Source organism: Cannabis sativa, chromosome 8 (genome assembly GCF_029168945.1).
Source record: "Cannabis sativa cultivar Pink pepper isolate KNU-18-1 chromosome 8, ASM2916894v1, whole genome shotgun sequence".
In the NCBI taxonomy this organism is placed as follows: domain Eukaryota; kingdom Viridiplantae; phylum Streptophyta; class Magnoliopsida; order Rosales; family Cannabaceae; genus Cannabis; species Cannabis sativa.
This window is the reverse complement of record NC_083608.1, coordinates 1,367,214-1,389,378: the sequence shown is the minus strand read 5'-3', so window position 1 is coordinate 1,389,378 and position 22,165 is coordinate 1,367,214. Positions and strand designations below refer to the sequence as shown.

At 33.4% G+C, this 22,165-nt stretch overlaps 2 protein-coding genes across 2 annotated transcripts; both read right to left on the bottom strand.

Moving 5' to 3' along the window:
• Nucleotides 1–3,622: 3,622 nt before the first annotated feature.
• LOC115699791 (uncharacterized) lies at nt 3,623–4,293 on the bottom strand. Its single transcript, XM_061102304.1, has 3 exons — nt 4,269–4,293; nt 4,006–4,155; nt 3,623–3,900 (listed from the first exon to the last, which is right to left on the bottom strand). Exons 1-3 carry the CDS (start codon nt 4,291–4,293, stop codon nt 3,623–3,625), a joined length of 453 nt encoding a protein of 150 aa, XP_060958287.1.
• A 593-nt stretch (nt 4,294–4,886) lies between these two features.
• On the bottom strand, nt 4,887–5,954 carry LOC115699789 (protein FAR1-RELATED SEQUENCE 9-like). Its single transcript, XM_030627334.2, has 2 exons — nt 5,649–5,954; nt 4,887–5,570 (listed from the first exon to the last, which is right to left on the bottom strand). The coding sequence occupies exons 1-2, from the start codon at nt 5,952–5,954 to the stop codon at nt 4,887–4,889; spliced, it is 990 nt and encodes a 329-aa protein (XP_030483194.2).
• Between the last annotated feature and the right edge of the window lie 16,211 nt (nt 5,955–22,165).

Here is a 22,165-nt window from a genome sequence, read left to right as displayed (position 1 = left end):
ACTGTTAATTCCTCTTAACTATTATGGTAGAATATAATATGTTCGGGTTAATATTTATTTTTCTAAAAGTATAACCGTTTATCAATTAATACGTGTTAAAAATGTTTGTCGACTAACTTTGTTTATGCATAATTTACATATTTAATATTATTCCTTATTTAATAGTTTTTATATTAATACACATTATTCTTATTAAATGCACATAAACCTTGTAACTCCCACCATTAACATTACCATTTTTTTAAAAAAAATTTATTTATTTATTATTTTTTTTATTATCCTTTCGAATTGCCCCAAATTACAAAGCAATGAGAATATCTATTAGTATTTTTTTGAACAGATACAATATTTATTATTGAAGGGAACTACTTTAATGCAATAATTTTGTTACTATATTCAAAAAATAGCACCTAAGGTATTAAAAAACCACCATAATATCATATTTATATATAACCCTAACTCATCAGTGTGAAAAAATAACTTCTTTCCCAAAGAAAGTAAAAAAGCGCCGCTTGCCATCCCCATACCCTCTTCTCATTCATCATCCTCATGGCCATGGTTGGCTTGTTTGAAGAACATTTGAAGACTATAGACACTATTATTGGTAAACTACAATTCCTTTTGTCAGTTGCATCTCGTCTTCCTTCCTCTCCCGTTCATGATCATGACAGTGGGCTGCCATAAAGATTTTCTACCGAAATTAGACAATATCGAAGGGGTCTGGCCGTTCAATTCATTCAATCCTTGAATAAGAAGATCAAAAGTTGGATGGATGAGAAGGAAAGGATTAAGGAGATGGATGAAAACATTAGATATGGTTTACAGGGCTTTCACAAGAAAGAAGTGATGCAAATCCTACGTGGTCTCCGCGATGCTGAAAACCAGAAAATGATTGAGAATGGCGAATATGATATTCATTTGTTCAACTTGTGCGATGCCTATCTTGCATATGGAACTAAGAAAAACTGATTGTTTAAGGTGGCTTTAATATGTTAAGTTTGAGTATTTTGGTTTATAGTTTATTTTAAATATTTTAGTTTGTATTTCGATCGAACAAAGACTCTTTGGAAATATGTTTATCAATTTATGTGTATTTACAAATTTAATTTAATAATGAACTTAGATTCATATTATATATTTGTCCTATTACACGCAACCAACACTAAACCATCAACATTCTACATCCTCTTTCATTACTCTTCTTTCATTTTCACTCTTTCTTAGAATGTATTTTCTTTGTAATATTTATTCTAAGAAAGTTATGAGCTTCTAAACTTCTTAAGGTTGTTAAGATGGAAGATGAAGCGACATATGTAACTAAATAATACTTATGGTATTTTTTTTTTTATGCGGATACATATGGTGTGTTGATTTCCCATTATATGCTTTATACCACATATTTTCACTTCGTTCTTCATTGTGTAAAAATTATAATTTACTTTGATTAAGTGTGGTTCATTAGATTGTTCATAATATATATCTTTGATTTGTTGTAGTTTCATTAACTTGTTACACATCACAACTCATGCTTTGAAATTATACTTAATTAAGTGAAAAATTCCTATCTTATGAAAATACTTTGTGCTTAAATGAAAAATATATTTTAAAAAATGATAGTTTAATTGAGCTCAACTATAAAGGGAACTTGGTAGTCGATAAACTATGAAAAATTATTAATATATATTGTGTATTCTAACGTCTTAATAATCTTTTCTCCACCATTTTTTCATAAAATCTATTTTACGAGGCCGAAGAGTTGATTTACATGTAAGAGAGACTTTTTAAAATTAAAACTAACTAAACACTAACCTAGCTCCAAATAATTTATGAGATTTGTTTGAGGAAAGAAAATAAATATTTTAATGCCTTTTTTTATTTTTTCCAAAGCAATGTAATTTTACCCAAGCAATGTACTATTTTAAATCATACACAAAGCAATGCAAAATTAAGTTTTTTTTATTAATATTAACCGAAACAATATATACACACATTACAGTTAATAGTTCAAATAAACATTAACAAATAATAACACTAGAAACCATTTAACAAAGAATAACACTACAAAGTAATATGATTCAATTATTAACAAATAATAAAATAATAAAATGACAATATTTCATCTTTTGTTTGTTTGTGAACCTATTTATGTTTCCATAAGATACAAAGAAGAAGCTATCAATGATACTTTTCAACTACTTTTTTATTTTACTCTTAATAAATTTATTGTTGGTTTATGTTGATCATATTCTTCTTGCTTGCACAATATTTATAGGTAATTCGTAGAAACTTATGTTAAAATATTATGTAGAGATAGCTAGAGATATCATAAAATATTAATCTTCAACTATACTGAAGGATTCAAAAATTAGAGAAAAATTACAATACGACAACATTTTTGAATGGTGGTGGTGGAGGGTAGTCCATCATCCGTTTCCTCTGTTTCTTCTCAAAGAAATATTATCGTCGTGGTTACAATACTCATCTTCAAGGTGAAGAAACGGGAGGAAACGGATGGAGGACTAACAACCACGACCACCACCAAAAAATATTGTTCAATCGAATTCTTATTCTCCTCTAAGATTTGGATCTTTTAGTAAAATTGTATGATTGTTATTTCATAATTTATCTGTCTATTTTCACACCATACTTCAAAATTAAATCTTGTATTTCCTATAAATATTAGGGGAACAAGAAGAAATTGATGAAAGTATAATACAACAATATCTTTATAGTAAAGTAGTAATCCGAGAGTATCATCAAGAGTTCTTCTCCACGCCATGTTCACCATCTCTATCATCATACTCTGTACCAAAATCTAAATAACCATAAATCAATAGAAGCTTTTGCGATACTAGAAGTGGAGGTGGTAGTGGTACTGTTTCTTCCATGCTTTATATAATTTCATAATCTACTTGTATTACTATTTTGTATTAATGTCGGCCCCTATTTGAAAATGACAAACAATTGTACATTTACTATTTACAAGAATCTTACTCCTTGTTATATTATCGAAAAAAGTTCACAACAATAATTTCTGCATTTTCCTATGCATGTTTAAATATTAAATAATTTTCAAAATTCCCATGTATTTTATTATTTAATGTAATGCCAAATCTGAAATTTAAAACCCACCACTGCATGTGCCATGTAATTAATGTCAAATATGCGTTATATTATATATTTAATATTTACAGAAGAATCTTACTCATTATATTATCGAGAAAAGTTCACCATATTAATTTCTCCATTTTTCTATGCATGTTTAAATATTAAACAATTTTCGAAATTCATATATATATATTATTATTTAATGTAATGCCAAATTTGAAATTTCAATTCCACCAATACATATCCAATGTAATTAATGTCAAGTTTGATTATTTTATTTAGGAAAGTATGTCCTTAATTTCTCTAGTTTCCAATGCATATCCAATGTTGTAAAGATTTTCAATATTCCCAATTTTATAAAAATATCTACTCATATTTGAAATTTAAAAATCCCTCTAAAAACAAATACAAACTTAATATAAAAAAACAAAGACTAAAACAAATAGTTTACTCTTATTTGGAAGAATTACAAACTGTAAAAAGTACAGTTCAATTTATTTAAATTATCTCATACCTACAAAAGTGGACAATATTTGCTAGTCTTTAGCCACTTCACAATACATTCTCCATGATAGGAGTGTTTGCAAGGTAGCTTTCTAACTTCTACATCATTATGGACATTCTCAAAACAAATATTACATAGTAGTTCATTTTCATTTAAACATTTCTCAAATTTATTAATAGAAGCTTCACTTGCAGCAACGAAATCAATTGAGCCATTTTCGGATACATGATCGTCTTCCGTATCTGAATTATGTTCAGGGTGAACATACACTAAAACACTGATATCAACTGTAACACAGAGATTACAACAAAAATCACCAGTCCACATTCGTAGTGCGTAATCAATAATCTTATCAGTAACAACATACACATATGTATGTAGATGCGTATCACCGAGCATTTGATTAATGATTTCTTTTGCATCAGTGTTGTCACTATTCATCAACTTCTCACGTGGAATAAATAGTACATTATCGTAGCACACGGCATCTTCAACGCCGTGCTTCAACAACAGAGCTCTGAAATCTTCATCTGATTCATTTTCTGGAATACGGGAAAATTTAGCGAATAGAGGGATGATAAAAAAAGAATCGCTCATACCACTAACGCTTATGGCATTTATATTATCTACCTTTCGATATGGAATAACGGATCACCTACAACTGGAGGAGAAGTGCTCATTTTCTCTATTCAATCTCTAAATAAGGATAGAAAGTGTGGATGTTAACAAGGCACTCACAAATATATACACAAACATTACAAATTAAAACTACTTTTTCTATATATATTTAAAACGACCATTAATTTCGATTTTTTGAGCAATAAATTATTATAATAGTTCATTTTTCAAATAATTTGAACATTTCGGGAAAGAAAATAAACAAATGACAAGACAACTATACATTTTCAGTTTAGTGTAAAGAAGACTACATATTGAAATAGAGATATTGAAAATTATCAAAATTTCACATGAGATGTGGAATTTGGCACTCAAAAATTTGAAATTACTTTTTATTTAAAATTTTAGTTTCATATTAACATAACAAGTTGTGTTTACTGGTAGAATTAGAAATAGAAATGCATTTTTTTGTTCAAAGATACTGAATATGAAAATAGTAAAAATATATAAATTAATAAACACTACTTAGATAAAAAAACGTCATATAAAATATATAAAAATAAGAACCTTCTTCAAGTATTCAACTACAACACCACCAAAGTTATTTAAAAATAGCAAACTTGTAAACGGCCGGACAACAACATTAAAATATAACTTAATCTGTTTTCTGTGGACAATTCCTAGAATCATGTTCAGTTCCCCTACATATCTTGTAATATCTTGGAGCACTAGTTAACTTTTTCTTCTTTTTAGCGCGAACATCACTATTACTTTGTGCTCTTCTACTGCTTCCACCAAAAGAATTTTTGCATGCCCTTGAGAGTTTAGGTCGACCTTTTGTCGGAAGTACCCTTGAATCTAAAATTTTATCACCAAACTCATCATCATCTGCATTATTTTGTGAATAATCTTCATCTCTAGGAATTTTTTCCAATTTCACAAGCAACTCCGACAACACTTCCATAGTCAATTCGAATGAAGCTTTAGATCTTGTAGCATAGAAAGCAACTAAACTAGTTTGTGTGGTGACACCACCGTATCTTGAATTTTCTATCATTTGTGGATGAGGACACTTTCTTTCAAGACCCAAATTTGCAGGTAAAATTTCTTTAGCATCCTTAAGCCACCGATGGTTGATAAGACAACTTTGGAATGAATGTTTATGCAAAGACTTCATACATGTGAAAATATGTTGGCATGGTATTCCGTTCGTCTCAAACCAATAACAATCACATCTCACATCTTCCCCATCATCAGAGTACAAAACTGTACGCTTTCTGCTTTCATGTCTATATTTAGCTACCGAACAAATTGTGTAATTCGTTCTAGTCCATGCTTTCTAAAAAACATATTTGTCAGACCGTTTAATCTCATCTCTTATTCTTGTAAATATTTCCCTCGTGAATATTGAAGCTACTTCATCCTCCACTGATTCCATATTAGTTTGATTGAGTACTGGATCTGTCATTGTTGTCTTGTAGTGTTCTCTCATTTCATTGTAACGTAACATAGCTAGAGAAATATCACAATGACGCAAGAACATCCACAATGGCAAATCCATAACTAAGTCTCTCTTTAAGAATGCATTCATTGACTCACACCTTCCTGTAGCTCTAGCATCCCCAAAATAATGGCCACGTAGGAATGTATCAGCCCACATTGTTCTGGTCAAAAATTGTGCTTCACACCACATATTCCCTTTCAACTCATATTTCTCAATCATATTATCTCAATATTCGTGCCACTGTTTGTCCATGTAATACCTATTTGAAAATGGAAAAATATCATATATACTACATAAATTGCTGTGAATAGTAATAATTCAATAGCCCATGTTCAAATTATTTTTTGTTAATTAATTACCTGAATATCAACTTCTTCAAATCTTCAATGAACCCTCGTTTATGTATGTGATGCATTCCATTTTTTAAAATATGCCATGAGCATATACGATGTACAACACTCGGCATGACGTCTTCAAGAGCTTTCTCCATTGACTTACAACCATCTGTGAATACTGTACCAGGAAACTTACCATCCATACAACTTAGAAGAGTGCTCAAAACCCAATTATATGTTTCAGCACTCTCATCAACTAGTAATCCAAAACCAAAAACACAAATCTTGTCGTGATTATTAGAACCTAGTAGTATCACCAAAGGTTTCAAATACCTGATTCACCACAAAAAGAGAAATCTCTAAAATTGATAACAATTTCAAAAATAAAAGCCAAAACAAATTTTTAAGTGGAAATAATACCGATTAGTCTTGTAGGTTGAGTCGAATGCCAAACAATCACCGAATAATTGGTAATCCACTTTGCAACTTGAGTCCGCCCAAAAGAGATTGGTCAATCTTCCTTCCATGTCAGCTTCATATGTGTACCAAAACTCTGGGTGTGGTCCTTCTTTTGCTTTTAAATATTTCATAACCGTCTTAGTATCACAATCATCCCATGTGGAGTATTTTTTCCGAAGACCATGGTAAAGATCGTCTTTAATAAAACCAATATTATGCCACCCACCATGGACCTCCACCATATACTGCCAAATATGTGTTGTTTTCATCCCCGCTCTCTTCATTGTGAGTGTTTGCTCAATAGCCGAATCTGTACATTTTATGTTCGATCTAAGAAAAGGTTTTGTAAAGTTTACCGCAAACATATAATTATGATCGGTGTTGAACAATTTTGTCCACCAACGACCAGTAGTTCCATTTCTACAAATCTTAAATGAAGCTTGGCAACCAGTTCTTGTTAAATAACGTGGGTCACGTTTCCTATTCTCCAAAACAAACCATTTTGGGTCTCTAAAACCTTCATTAGAACACAACCAACTTCTAATGTAAACATCACCTTCCGTGTTGGGCCTTTTTATTTTTTTTCCTAACACTAAATCCAATCACTTTTGAATACAAAGTGTAGAATTCTTCAGCTTGTTCCATATATAAGAACTCCTTGCCCCTTCGATCCGACTCGTTAATTAACTCTGGCTCTTTGGTTATGCTTAGAAAATTGAGCATAATTTTCCACGCAACCAGCTCATTTTCATTCATTTCGTGCTCTATAACTTCATCTTCGATTTTTGGTTGTGTTAACTCATATTCTAATTCTAAACTTTCTTCCATACCATTTTCATAATAATCTTCAACCTCTTTGAATTCAACCATTTTGTTGTTTTCAAATATTATGATCAAATGAATAATGTGTTGTAAGCTTGATAGCCTTTATATAGATTTTAATGTTGGAATATTATTTATATTTAAAATTTTTTTAAAGTTATATAAGATGTTAAGAAGGCAAATGAAGATTTAAAGTTAAATTATGTTGGTTGAAGATGATGTGACACTATTTATCTTCCCAAAGTAAAAAGTTTCAGGTGATGTTTGCTTTAATGTAATGTAATGGGAATGGTAAATGGTAATATGAATGGTAATGTAATGGAATAAGAATTGTAAATGTAATGGTAATAGTATTATGATGTTTGGTATAACAGTGTAATGAGGACTGTAATTGAATAAAGTAGAAAGTATATTTACAAAAATATCCATAATTTTATTATTTTTATTATATTTCTGGAGAAATGAGAGAAATTATATCATATCATCTTTGGAAGTTGAACTTAATTTAATATTCAACAAAAAAAAATTATGAACAATTGGGACAAGTATCTGGAGTTCAATATACCTGTCAGCATTGATTGTTTACAAAAAATCTAAAAAAGACTACATTAAATTAATAATAATTTAAAATATTCAAACTCCTTATCGAGCTCTATACATGATATGTTTACTCATTGTTACTCCACAACTAAAATATCCATAATTTTATTATTTTTATCATTTAAAGTTAAATAAAGTAAAAAAAAAAAAGGAGATCATGGGGATTACAATATATAATGTAATGGTCATTACATTGTAAAGTCATGACAATACTTAAGGTAATTAATATTAAATTATGGGTATAATAAAACTTCTCTTATATATGACTAAATATTAGTGTTTTAAAGTATCCAGATTTAAAGGAAACTAGAAATCTGTCAAATATGGGGTTCCTGGTGCATGATCACCAGTAACTATGTCTAATATACATGACTTCAGGGGAATTATATTCAACATCCACTACTCCATCTCAAGGTTCAACATCAAATATTGCTCGAGCTTGGATGATCTCATCATTAGATTCCTATTAAAATGGCAACCATAAGTTAACATTCAAGAAAGCAATAAAAAAACTGAAGAAAAAAAAACAGACATACACAACAACAACGCTTACATTTCCACCCAGATCTTCAATCTGTTCTAGAAATGCATTGTATTCTTCCTCAATTTCCCAATCAAGGTTCTGATCTTTGCCTTCATTTTGATTCATTATTGGCTATTGAATTGGCTCAGATATGTGTTCTGCATTTGTCTCTGCATCAAAAGATGATGTTGATGAAATTTCAATTGGTTCTTAAATTTCATCTGACAAAACCTCATCACTGCACCCCTGTGCCAATAAGTCACCAAATGCCACAAACATGTTGTAAACGTAGTCATCTTTGTTCTTCTGATCTGGGGGGTTCACAACTACATCAGCCACCCTACTACTCCCTTTAGGGAGCTCCTCAATCTTGCACCTTCTCAATGTTTGTGAAGGCTCAGGAACATGTTTGATAGCATCCACATCTTCTCTCCACTCCAGTGGAATTAGTGGACCTGGTAAGATCAAGTAGATGGAAGCTTCTGCATAATTCTCACTTCTCATTTCCTCCAACATTAAGTTAATATCTTCCAGCTGTACCAGCATGACACCAAAATTCAAGTGCTTCCCATATGGTTTGAACAGAAAGCCAAATGGAAATTTGTATTCCAATTCTCTAGCCATATCCTCATGTAACACCCTAACTAGCATAGGCGTATTACGTGATTTTTAAACATACTGTGCAGCTCGTTACTAATCAACGAGGTTTATGGAAAACGTGATTAATTAAAATTTTTGCTTTTTAATTAAACTTGTAAAATACTTATACAAAATACTCGGGATCCCGATTACAAAACCTTTTACAAAAGTTTACTGTCTATACAAAATACTGGTCGCCTAGTGACTAATTACAAAAATAGCCTTGCTGTCCCGAGGATTGTACGCTCCAGGCCTAACCGCCCCGACATGTACAATCTTCACCGGCTCGCTCTCACAGTCCATCAGCCTTAGCCTTGCCCTTACCTACACATAAACATAGCACTTTGAGTCGACAGACTCAGTAAGAAAAGCATAATAATAAACATACATAAATCTCGAGTAATGATCAGACGCCCATACCCCTGACCATAACCCTAACTGTCGTGTCCCACACGATACTGAGTCCTGAACGTTCATAAGACGGTACTATTGACAAGTAACAGCCTATACTCGGTACACTGGTCATACTCTAGCTGCTAGTCATACTCTAGCCTGTACCGATGTGTTACAGTATCAGCCTAAACTCAGTACACTGGTCATATTCCAGCTGCTAGTCATACTCTAGCCTGTACTGATTTGATACGTCAAACAGTACAGAACCACCAACCCGAGTATCAGCATATACTCGGCACACTGGTCATACTCCAGCTGCTAGTCATACTCTAGCCTGTGCCGATGTGATACAGTGTCAGCCTATACTCCGTACACTGGTCATACTCCAGCTGCTAGTCATACTCTAGCCTGTACCGATGTGACACAGTCGGATGGTTCGAAGCCAACATACATATCTAATGTAATCTAACAGGCTTCCTACATGTACGCTAAACATGTAATCTATATATGCATACTGTTATACTAATCTTACCTCAATTCTGAATTCAGGTGTGCCGGTCAACCTGACTGGAACGAACTGCGCGGCGGATTAGAGGCTCCTAAACCATAACAATCACAACACTATAAGTGATACGCTAAATCACTTCCCGGGGACTTAAACTAGGAACTAAAAGTTTCCCTATCGATAAAAAGCATGGCAATACCCCAAATAACATAAAAACGAGGAAATCTAGGGTTCCAGAAAATTCCCCAACCGGCAAACCGGTTGCACAACCGGAATTCCGGTTCTGGAAATTCCTGAACCCCATCCGGAATTCCGAATGCACAACCGGAATTCCGGTTCCTCGCAGGCAGATGTCAAAAATTCATAACTCTTTCAAATTAAATCCAAATCAGACAAAACCTTCCAGACCTGTTCTAAACATCCTATAGAACATTTCTAAAGCAACAAAACCGAGCTTCAACCACAGAAACTCATTTCACCATTAAAGGTCAAAGAATGAGCTCTAATACTCAAAACTTGACTAAGCAACCTATCATGCATCCAAATCATACCAAAACTACTTAAACATGCTTACTAAAGCTGCAGAAAACAAATACAAGCTCATGCAATAATCACAGCAACAAATTTCCAATTTTCTCTCGAAAACTTAAGCTTTTGAACTAAAAACTTCCAATATTGAATCAAAGCAAAAACCACTAATCATGCATTACTAGCAGCTTAATTCAACTCAAATAAACATGCTTAAATCTCTGTAAACAACAACAAAATCACAGCAGCAACAACAACCTAAACTAAGCATGCAAACACCATCTTTTCTATAGGGAAAGAGAGGGAAAGAGAGAGAGCTTTCCTTTGAAAATTTTCTAATTTTTCTAAGTTTCGAAAAATGAAGAGAAATGCCACATAACCCTTTTTACTTCAGCCAAAATAATAATCAAATAACATATTAAACTCATTTACTAATTCCACTAAAGGACAAAATATCATTGGGGCAAAATGATCATTTTGCCCCTCCACACTAAAATAACATAAATAACACTAAAGGGGTATTTTGGGAAATTCTAAATTCTCGGCCATTCCCGACATTCCGAAGGACTTTATACTTTCTATCCAGGATCTGCACTGGCTGTTCTTCGTAAGACATATCTGGCTGCAGTTCAAGGCTCTCATAACTGAGTATATGAGAGGGATCTGAAACGTACTTTCTCAACATAGAGACATGGAATACGTTGTGAACTGCTGATAAAGCTGGAGGCAATGCTAACCGGTATGCCACTTGACCTATCTTCTCGAGAATCTCCAAAGGTCCTGTAAATCTAGGGCATAACTTGCCTCTTTTCCCGAAACGTTTGATCCCCTTCATCGGAGATACTCGTAAAAACACATGCTCCCCTACTTGGAACTCAACATCTCTGCGTTTCGGATCTGCGTAACTTTTCTGTCTACTCTGTGAGGCAAGCATTCTAGCTTTTATTTTCTCTATTGCCTCATTGGTCCGCTGCACTGACTCCGGACCTAAGTATTTCCTCTCCCCTGTCTCATCCCAGTGGATGGGAGATCTACACTTCCTACCGTATAACAGTTCATAGGGAGCCATCCCTATCGTACTCTGATAACTGTTGTTGTAAGAAAATTCTATCAACAGTAGGTATTTGTTCCAAGAGCCTTCGAAATCCATAACACAGGCTCGTAACATGTCCTCCAATATCTGAATTGTCCTTTCGGACTGACCATCTGTCTAAGGATGGAATGCTGTACTAAATTTCTGTTTTGTACCCATTGCTCGTTGCAAACTCTGCCAAAAATTAGAGGTGAACTTCGGATCCCTATCCGAAACTATAGACTTCGGTACCCCGTGAAGTCTTACAATCTCTCTAACATACAATTCTGCCAACTGATCCACTGTAAATGTTGTTCTAACAGGCAGAAAATGAGCAGATTTCCTGAATCGATCCACCACTACCCAGATGGAATCAAATAAGCCCGTGGTTCTAGGTAACCCAACCACGAAATCCATCGTGATATCTTCCCACTTCCATTCAGGTAGGGTTAAAGGCTGGAACAACCCTGCTGGTCTCTGATGTTCAGCCTTAATCTGCTTACAAGTGAGGCATCTCGATACGAATTCTACCAAATTCTTCTTCATACCGCTCCACCAGAAGTACGGTTTAAGATCTTGGTACATCTTAGTGGTGCCGAGATGCAGAGAATAAGCGGTAGAATGAGCCTCCTCAAAGATCTCTTTCCTGAGTTCCAGACTACTCGGAACACAAACCCTAGCTTTATACAGAAGCATCCCGTTGTCTGACACTGAGAAATCCCTGGCTTGACCAGCCAAAACCTCATCTCTGATTTTCACTAACTCTGGATCGGTCATCTGAGCGGCTTTAATTCTTTCCAACAGATCAGATTGCAGCGTTAAGTTGTAAAGCTGACCTACCACAAACTCAATGCTGGATCTAACCATGTCTTCAGCTAACTGAGGTGAGATCTGAACCATGCTAGCCACTTGCCCGGGTCCCTTCCTGCTCAGGGCATCGGCCACTACATTGGCCTTCCTGGGTGATAGAGAATCTCACAATCATAATCTTTCACTAATTCTTACCAACGCCTCTGTCTCATATTCAAATCTTTCTGAGTAAAGAAATATTTGAGACTTTTGTGGTCGGTATAGATTTCACTCCTTTCTCCGTAAAGGTAATGCCGCCAGATCTTCAATGCAAAAACCACCGCGGCCAACTCTAGATCATGAGTCGGGTATCGCTGTTTGTAATCCTTCAACTGACGGGAGGCATAAGCGATAACCCGATCGGCTTGCATCAGCACACACCCCAGACCCTGTCTGGATGCGTCACAATAAACTACAAATTTTTCGTTGTCTGAAGGCAAAGCTAGCACTGGAGCGGTAATCAACCTCTGTTAAAGTTCCTGAAAACTAGCTTCGCACTTTTCTGACCAGACAAACCGCTGATTCTTCTTTGTAAGTTCGGTTAAGGGTGTAGAAATTTTAGAAAACCCTTCCACGAACCTACGATAATACCCGGCTAAACCCAAGAAGCTTCTAATTTCTGTCACTGTCTTCGGTCTCGGCCAATCCCTGACGGATTCTATCTTCCCGGGATCCACCTTGATCCCATCTTTGCTGACAATGTGCCCTAAGAAGGACACCTGAGATAGCCAAAATTCACATTTCTTGAATTTGGCATAAAGCTTGTGTTCCCGAAGCCGTTGCAAAACCATCTGAAGATGTAATTCATGCTCCTCTTCTGACTGAGAGTACACAAGGATGTCGTCGATAAACACAATCACACAGATATCGAGGAAATCCTTGAATACTCTATTCATCAAATCCATAAACGCTGCAGGAGCATTGGTTAGTCCAAACGACATAACCAGAAATTCATAATGTCCATACCTAGTACGGAAAGCCGTCTTCGGAATGTCCTCCTCTCGGATTTTCAACTGATGATAACCCGATCGGAGATCAATCTTGGAAAAGACCGTCTTCCCCTGAAGTGTATCAAATAGATCATCGATTCTAGATAGTGGATATTTATTCTTCACTGTTAGCTTGTTCAACTCTCTGTAATCGATACACATCCTCATAGTTCCATCTTTCTTCTAGACGAACAAAACCGGAGCTCCCCAGGGTGACACACTAGGCCGAATAAATCCGACGTCAAGCAACCCCTGAAGCTGAATCTGTAATTCCTTAAGTTCAGCTGGAGCCATTCTATATGGAGCCTTGGAAATCGGTTCCACTCCTGGTGCCAAATCTATAACGAAGTCAATCTCCCGCTGAGGTGGTAACCCTGGAAGTTCTTCGGGAATAACATCTAAAAATTCCCGAACCACCTTGATGTCCTCTGGCCGAATGGTATCTGGCCGAATGGTGTCCATCACCATGGCCAGAAACCCTAAACAACCGCCATGTAGTAATTCCTTAGCTGACATGGCCGAAATCACCAGAATTCGAGATCCCTGAACCGAACCAACAAACACAAAAGGTTCTTCACTTTCCGGTTGGAAGATCACCATCTTCCTTTTGCAATCAACACTGGTCGAAAATTTAGATAGGAAATCCATTCCTAAAATAATATCGAACTCTACTAAGCACATCTCTATCTAGTCAGCACTTAACTCTCTACCATCTATTCTGATCGGCATAGGCCTAATCCACCTTTTGGAGATAACTAACTCTCCGCCAGGTAATAGGGTTCCAAACCCTGATTCATAACTATCATACGGTCTATCTAATTTACTAAAGATTCTGGCTGCCACACAAAAAAAACATCCCTGACCTTAGCACTCACCCGGATGATGCCTCTTACAAAAGGAACACTCCGGGTAGGAATAACGGGTCTCGACACTACCCTGACGACCACCTCGATTCTGGTTCCCTCAAAACCTCTTGTTCTGTCCCGAGACACCGGATACAGTGGATGATTTCCTCCTCTGGTCCATGGCCGAACCACTACCTGCCCTGCTGAAACCTGATGCAGGAGGGGTAGAAGCCCCGCCACTTACTGGAGTCCTAACTGACTCCAACATACATCCAACTGCGCCCTCAGCTCGCAGTGCTTTCTCCACCATCTCAGCATAGGTGATCTTGTCGTCGGTAGTGATCATAAGGTCATACTTGATCTTCACATTAAGTCCATCAAGATATTTTTCTTTCTTACTGAAATCGGTTGGCACAAATCCCGAGGCCAACCTCACCGACCGATCAAACTGCGTAGGGTATTCCATCACACTCATAAAATTAAATATCTTCGTAGTTACTATTAGCCACTGCTCGGCTTTCATGACATCTGGACCTCCCAGAAAACCGGAGGTGCTTGCTTCCGGAACCTTTCATACAAGGGTTCCATTCAGTTTGCCACTACCACTATCTCGGCCTGAGCAGCAGGGGCGGCTGCCACAAGAACTTCTGGCACAGGCACTGCAAGAGCATCCTGCAGTCTCAATCTCTTAATCTTATTATCTTGCTCCTCTACTCTGGCTTGCATTTCAGCAAGCCTAACTTCCCAGTTCTGGGCTTCCTGATTGATTTGGGCAGCCTGTGGCGAGTTAACATCACCCCGACCACGAGCCCTGCCCCTGGGACCTCTACCTCGGCCCATAACACTTGGGGGAACTGAGCTCCTTGACCTTGATCTGACCTGACTGAGATGCCCTGACTCCTAATATTTCGTCTGGCGTCCATCTAGTCTGAACAGCCTCGAAACCCCGAGTTGGCACTTCAGGTCACGATCAACGAGAGCTTACTCATTCTGCTTAATTTGAAAATTAAAAACAAAACATGCTCCTATTCTACTATCAGGCTACTAACTGTTGGGTTTTATGCCCTAAATAAAACTCATTTCAATATAATCAGATTTACTTATTAATAAAGATCAGAAATAACATTTTATGTTGCATGGTTCCCATGATTTATTTCATGATTATATGTATATAATGTATAAATTCTTTTTAAATCCAGAACATATGAGTTTGTTAAAGATTACAGTGTTGTTAGCACAGTGGACTATAATCTTTATTATATGCTCAAAAGTTTATTCCCTGATTTGTAAGAATACTGGATTTAGACTGACATGGTATAATCAGCGATAGGTATTCTTACACCTTGGAAAAGTGTTATGTCCTTTCCAGGACATTGGCAAAGTTTACCAGTATCAGATGTATGGAGTATACATCGGAAGGGACCGATATTGAACTTTGATTAGATATGTTAAAATATACCGTAATATCTATTCAATTCAATATCACCTGTTGATCCTAGATCACATGATCGAAATCCTGATATGGTTAGGCTCAATCTCAAGAGTGTTATTCGTGTTCTTTGATTTGTTAGTTAAGCCTAATTTATGGTCAGGGCAATACATACATTTTGGGAACACGGTAGTTCAATTGAGTGGGATCGCTAACATAAATATGGAATCTATAGCTTCTATTTGGCAAATAGAAGTAAAGGATGATTTCCTTCGAGCTTAACCAAACGAAGATAAATGGTGGAGATCTCATTTCACTTAGGTAAAATATCATTTATACAGGGTTAAGTGTTTTAAGGATAAAATACATTGTAGGGTGTGACGGTAATTTAATCCCTGTACAGTGTAAATCATCTATATAGAGGATCATTGATCACATTAGGGTTATAACAATGGATAACTAATGACGTGTCTATATCACGGAACATATAGAGCGTTTCTATATGACCGAGAGTGCAATTCCAAGTTCTAAGTGTGGATTCAATGAGGAATTAATAAGTTAGGGAATTTACTTGGTAAATTCGGTTCGACTTATTGGAAGCTCGGTTATATAGACCCATGGTCCCCATACTAGTTGAGACCATACTGCTTGTAAGACTCAGTTAATTGATTTTAATTAATCAATTATAATTCTAAAAGTTAGACTATGTCTACTTTATGAATTCTCACAGTTTAAGGATGAAATTGTAAAGAAAAGGGTTTCTAGGTTTAATTATTAATTGAGAGACTTTGCATGTCTAATTAATAATTATTTTAAATGACAATATTATTTAATAATCTATTTTAGTTATTAAATAATTAGTTTTGGCATTTAAATGATTAGAATTGGAAAAATAGCATTTTTGGAGAAATTGAAATAAAATTGAAGAAACTGCAAAATCCAAGTGAGGCCCATTTCACCCTATGGCCGGCACCTCTTTGTGTGTTTCCCAATTATTATTTTCAATTTTAATTGCCATGTAATTGCTAATCAAAGCCTAGCAAAAATAGGAAAGTGGTGGATCACACTAAATAAGGCAGTTAATCAATTACACAGTAAAAGAGGAAACTGTTTTATTTGGAAAGTTGTGCTCTCCCTTCTCCCTATATAAAGCAACCTTGTTCTCTTCTCTTGCATGGATGAAAAGCCACGAAATTAAGAGAGAAAATTTCGAAATCCTTGTGAGATGAGTAGTGCCCACACACATCAAGTGGTATCTCAATCATAGTATGGAAGACTATGGAATTTCTCCATCAAAGAAGGAGAAAAGAAGATCCAGGTTCAGATCTTGGTGATGCTCTGCTACAGAAAGGAATCAAGGGCTAGAGATCTGAACGGAAGGAGTCATATTATTCCGCTGCACCCACTGTAAGGTTTTCTAACTTTATATGTGTTTATTTTCATTGTTTTAGAATTCATATTAGGTTGTTAATCCAACATACTTTTAGTAAATCTAGATCCTGGTAAAATAATTTCCAACAACTGGCACCAGAGCCATGGTAATGATTTACTTTCATGTAATATGAATTAAAACGATGATTTTCATGTTTTTGTGTTGATTTGGATGGTTTCATGTTGGTTTATGTGCTTATGTGATGAACGTTAATGTTGTACGAAATTTTTCCATGAAATATATTTTTCAATTTTTGATAATATTTTATTTGGATTCCTTGTGAAAAATTGAGCAATTTTTGTTTTTACGAAACTCGATTCCGATAAAAATTGAAAAAGTTATGAATTTTGGAAAATCGAGATGTCGGGTATGCATGGTGCTCAATCGCGCGCGCGTGACACGTCCGAGTGCACCCTGCATCCGCCCGTGAGCCTCGCCTGTGTGCACCCTTCCAGCGCCCACGTTTGCCGCCCATGAACCCTGCTGGGTGCCCTTGTCCGCGCGCGTATGGGCTGCTAGCAGCCGTCTTGGTCTACAGTTGCAGCCTACTGGGCGGCCCTTGTGGCAGTTTCCCAAAAAGTTGCGATTTTTGGGGTTTTTCCCCAAAAATCCAATTTTTTCATGGGATTGTTTCCCAAAATTTATTTTTTCAATTTTAAATATTTCTAAATTGAAATGTTTCCAATTTTAAATATTTCTATTTTGGAATGTTTTCATTTTTAAATATTTCCTATTATGGTCAGATTTAAAAATTTGTTAACTTCTTTAATATTTATTTATTATTTAATTATAAGATTAGATATTTTGATATTTAAGATATTTTAAATTAAAAGATAACTTTATCTTTTTATTTAAAATATTATATTAAAATTTTCTTATATGGCAAATTAAATAATTAATAAATTTGAAATTAACATAGATATTTTTATAGATATACTTACCATAATTTTTTTTTTCAAATTCAAAAATTTGTTATTTTGTTAAATATTTAATTATTTATAAATTATAAGTTTAAAAATGATATTTTTCTATATATATCATTTTTTTCTTATTAGAAATTTATAAATCATATCTTAAATATTTAAATAACATAGATATTTTTGTAGAGATTTGAATATTGTTTAATTTGAGATATTTTGACATATAATTATGGTAATTATTATTCATTTATTATTTTATTCCTAAAATAATAATTATTTAACCAAATCTATTTTAAAATTGGTTTATTTTATTACTTCAATTTTATTAAATTATAAGATCTGAAAGTGATATTGAAGATTCTTTCCTTTCAAATCATTGATCTTATTAGATATTTAATTTATTTTTGATTCAAATAAACCTAGATATTTTAAAATTAGTTTCCTTTATTTGGTTAGTTTAAGAATAATAATTTAATTATATTAATATCTTGATTCACATCTGTTACATGGACATTGTTTGTTTATTTATATTGTTTATTCAAAACTTTTTAACAAACCTATTATTTATCTGATTTAAATTGCTATGATTAACTTGTTGACAGATCATGATCCAATGATCTGATTTTAATCATAGTCCAATTGACGATAGATCTTATAAATAATTTGTAACAGGTAAATTTTGTACTTCTTTCATCTGTGTAAACCTAGTAACATGATAGGGTCCATCCAAATCATTTGACCTGTGTGAGCCTATATGTTTGCTTTTGGGCTTAGATGCATATAGGAAGCCCATTTAAGTTTTTACTAAGTAAATGGACTAGGTTGCTAAAATAAATTTTTACATAAGGAAATTTATTTAGGTCCAGTTAGATTTGGGCTTATTCAATGAAGAACAATTGTTTATTTTAAGGTTAAATTCCTCTCTTTTGGGCCTTGTGTGAGAGTTGGGGGCCATAGAAGTGGGTACGACATACTGAACCCAGCTCCCCCTCACATGAACTACCCCAATTGTGAAGGCCCATTTGCCTTATTTAAATAATTGTATTAGGTTAATTATATTAGTCTAACTTAATTAAAATTGAATTAGCAACATAATTAACTTTTAAAATATATGAAATTTATTTTTCATGTAATATTTTAAAGTTAATTTTAGAAAAACACTTAGTCAATGATATATTCTAGATAGTTATTTCTAGTACTAGTTATTATTTCTAATATTAAATAGGAAAATATCATTGATTGTGAAATTAATTGTCTCATAATTAATTTTGGTACAATCTAAGTTTAGAATATTTTCCTAGTATTAAACTAGAATTAATAATTAAGTTTCCTCTTTACTTAATTATTTATTTCTTGAATTTAATACATTTAATTAAATTGAAATTTTCAATATCTAAGTTGATTTTCATCATGATACTTTAATATTGTTATTTTCATGTTATTTAATTAAAGTTGAAAATTATTTTAAGTTTGGAATCTTATTTCAGAATAACTTAAGTTTGAATAATTTTCCGAATATATTTTAGTTTATTTTATTAATCATTTCCCAAAATTTCGAAATGACATTTCTTTAATGTAGAAATTTCGAATTTTATTTGAAAAATAGATTAAAGTTGAAAATTATTTATTTAATTTTGGACCAACTTAAATCAGTGACTTTTTCATTTGATGGTTAATTAAAATAAATGAACTAAAATATATAATAATTAGAAATTAAATTAATTAGTCTATGAAAAGTCTAGATAGTTATTATCTGTTTTGCTTGAAGTATTTTTCTAGTGTATTTAATTAAATAGAAAATTAATATTTAAGTTGATTTTTTAATCATGATACTTAAATATTTGAAATTTTTCTTAGATATTTAATTAAATAGGAAAATTATATTTTTTGTTGAAAATTAATTTTTATTAATTAATTTTGGGCCAACATAAAATTAGAGTAATTTTCCAGGATTTATTTTATTTTATTTTAAAGCATTTTCGAAAATGCAATATATATTTATAGAAAATTAAATTTGAGTTGTAAATTAATTCAAATTAATTTTGAAACAACTTAAATTGAATAATTTTCTAAATATTTATGGAAATTATTACTAAGATGGAAATAATTCACGTTATTTATCTATCTAAGTATAATTTATAAATATTAAATGAAAATTTATATTTGGAATTTTTCATTCTAAATTAGAAATTTTAATTAAATAAATATATATTTAAAATAAATGGATTAAAATAAATATAAGAAGAAAATACAACCTTCATTAAATAATGAGCTTTATTATTATTAGGATATTCGATCTCCATTGTTTGTTTTACATAGCTATTGTTTTAGTGAGTAATCCTCCCTAATGGAGAAACGTTCATTAGCAAGTTAGCACCGTTTAATCTCGAAAGATAAGTAATCTTGTAAGTTTTTTATATAGTATTGATCACCCTAATGGTGGCGACTGTATAAGACTTGCAAGAATATGAAACAATGGTGGAAGCTCATAAGATAGAATAGCCTTGACTCTCGCCTAAACGGGACAACGCGGATTCAAATCTTGATCGAATAAAAGGTTGCTAGAATGTTGATCATTTTAGATGAGCTGACAACTCTATTCAATGGATGATAGCTTTGACACTCGCCTAAACGGGACACTGATATCAGTTTGTTGAAAACCTTGGAAATTATTTAGGATTGTATGTTTTAGTATTTTCACTTGTCATTCCTACTTGCTATGTGCTTCATAATTTCTGAATTGTGTATGAATTTGTATTGAACCATGTTATTTTCTGTTATTAAATCGTAGTTTAATTTCGAATCTTCATTGTTGGTCTAACTTGATTTGTTTTTCTAATGAGATAAATCCGTAATGGATTTTCACCATTAGACTAACATAATAGTGTTAGATCTCGAAAGATAAATATTGTATATGCAACATCTAGTTGTTCATCAATTGATGACACCTTAGACTAGTATTTTACAATATGAAACAAGAAGATTGTATAAATAAGATTACTTTGACTCTCGCTAATCGGAGCATCGTTGGATTCTTATTTAAAACGAAATTATCCTAATTCCTCTTAGCTTATTCATTTCGAATCAGCTTAATGACATATCATTGGATGAATGGTATATAAATCATATAAAGTCTTATTTTCTCTTAAGAAATTAGATGACGCATATGATTATATTCCCGGAATTCTATCCCAAAATGATATAAATCCTCAATCTTAGATATCTCCTACTTGTATAGGCAAATCATAGAGTTAGATTAGTAGTGGTGATCCAAGAAAGAATGACTAATTATACAGTTACACTTTCACAAGTGTTTCATAACCATTTTCTATCAATGGATTCAAACTGTATGAGTTTAGTATTCTGTGACCAGAATCCACTTGCACTATTCTAAGAACTCTTTGATGTATCTAAACTTAAGTCATCAAAAGATACAACCACATATTTTATAAATCTAAGAGATTTGTATCTTGTTCATAGTGGTTTTAACAAGATCATTCTCTGCAAAGAGTTAATAGGCCTATATCCACTGAAAGTAAGTTCATCTCATTCGCAGATGGATGTACATTCAGGGATGGATATGAGTTTTCGTTGTATTCTTAAAACGATCACTCTAGATTTTACCTTATGCAAAAGAAATTTGAAATGTTTGAAAAATTTCATGAATTTCTAGCAATGGTGAAGGTAAGTGGTTAAAGATCTTGCGAACTGATAGGGGTGGAGGAAAAGTTAGTAGATATGCAGTTCAAAGATCATTAATTTGATTTTGAATTATATCCAAACTTACCTTCCCAGAAATTCGAGTTGCATATTGATGATTAGTTACTAGTCGTTGCCTAAATCCTTATATAGTAATTTCAGAATGATGTAATGGTTGTATACTTAATGTAAATCATTACTAGATTCATGGATGACCTAATCGAAATCTTAAGAAAAGCTAGAACTGCTAACCCTGGTTTGCATGTTTGTTAGCTATTCTAAGTGATTAGGGGTGGAGCATCCCATAGCCATTAGATAAGAAAGTGTTTGTTTAAACAAATACTACTTTTCTAAGAAAATGACTAAGTCTGAAAGTAAAGTAGCAAATAAA

Excerpts from the sequence above, each read along its gene's own strand:
- LOC115699791 (XM_061102304.1), bottom strand. The coding sequence starts at position 4,293 with ATGAGCACTTCTCCTCCAGTTGTAG. Across the intron at positions 4,156-4,268 it reads CACTTCTCCTCCAGTTGTAG|AAAATGAATCAGATGAAGAT; the intron begins GTGATCCGTTAT and ends CCCGTATTCCAG. Across the intron at positions 3,901-4,005 it reads AATCATTAATCAAATGCTCG|TTGATATCAGTGTTTTAGTG; the intron begins GTGATACGCATC and ends TCTGTGTTACAG.
- LOC115699789 (XM_030627334.2), bottom strand. The coding sequence starts at position 5,954 with ATGATTGAGAAATATGAGTTGAAAGGGAATATGTGGTGTGAAGCACAA. Across the intron at positions 5,571-5,648 it reads TGGAATCAGTGGAGGATGAA|AAAGCATGGACTAGAACGAA; the intron begins GTAGCTTCAATA and ends TATGTTTTTTAG.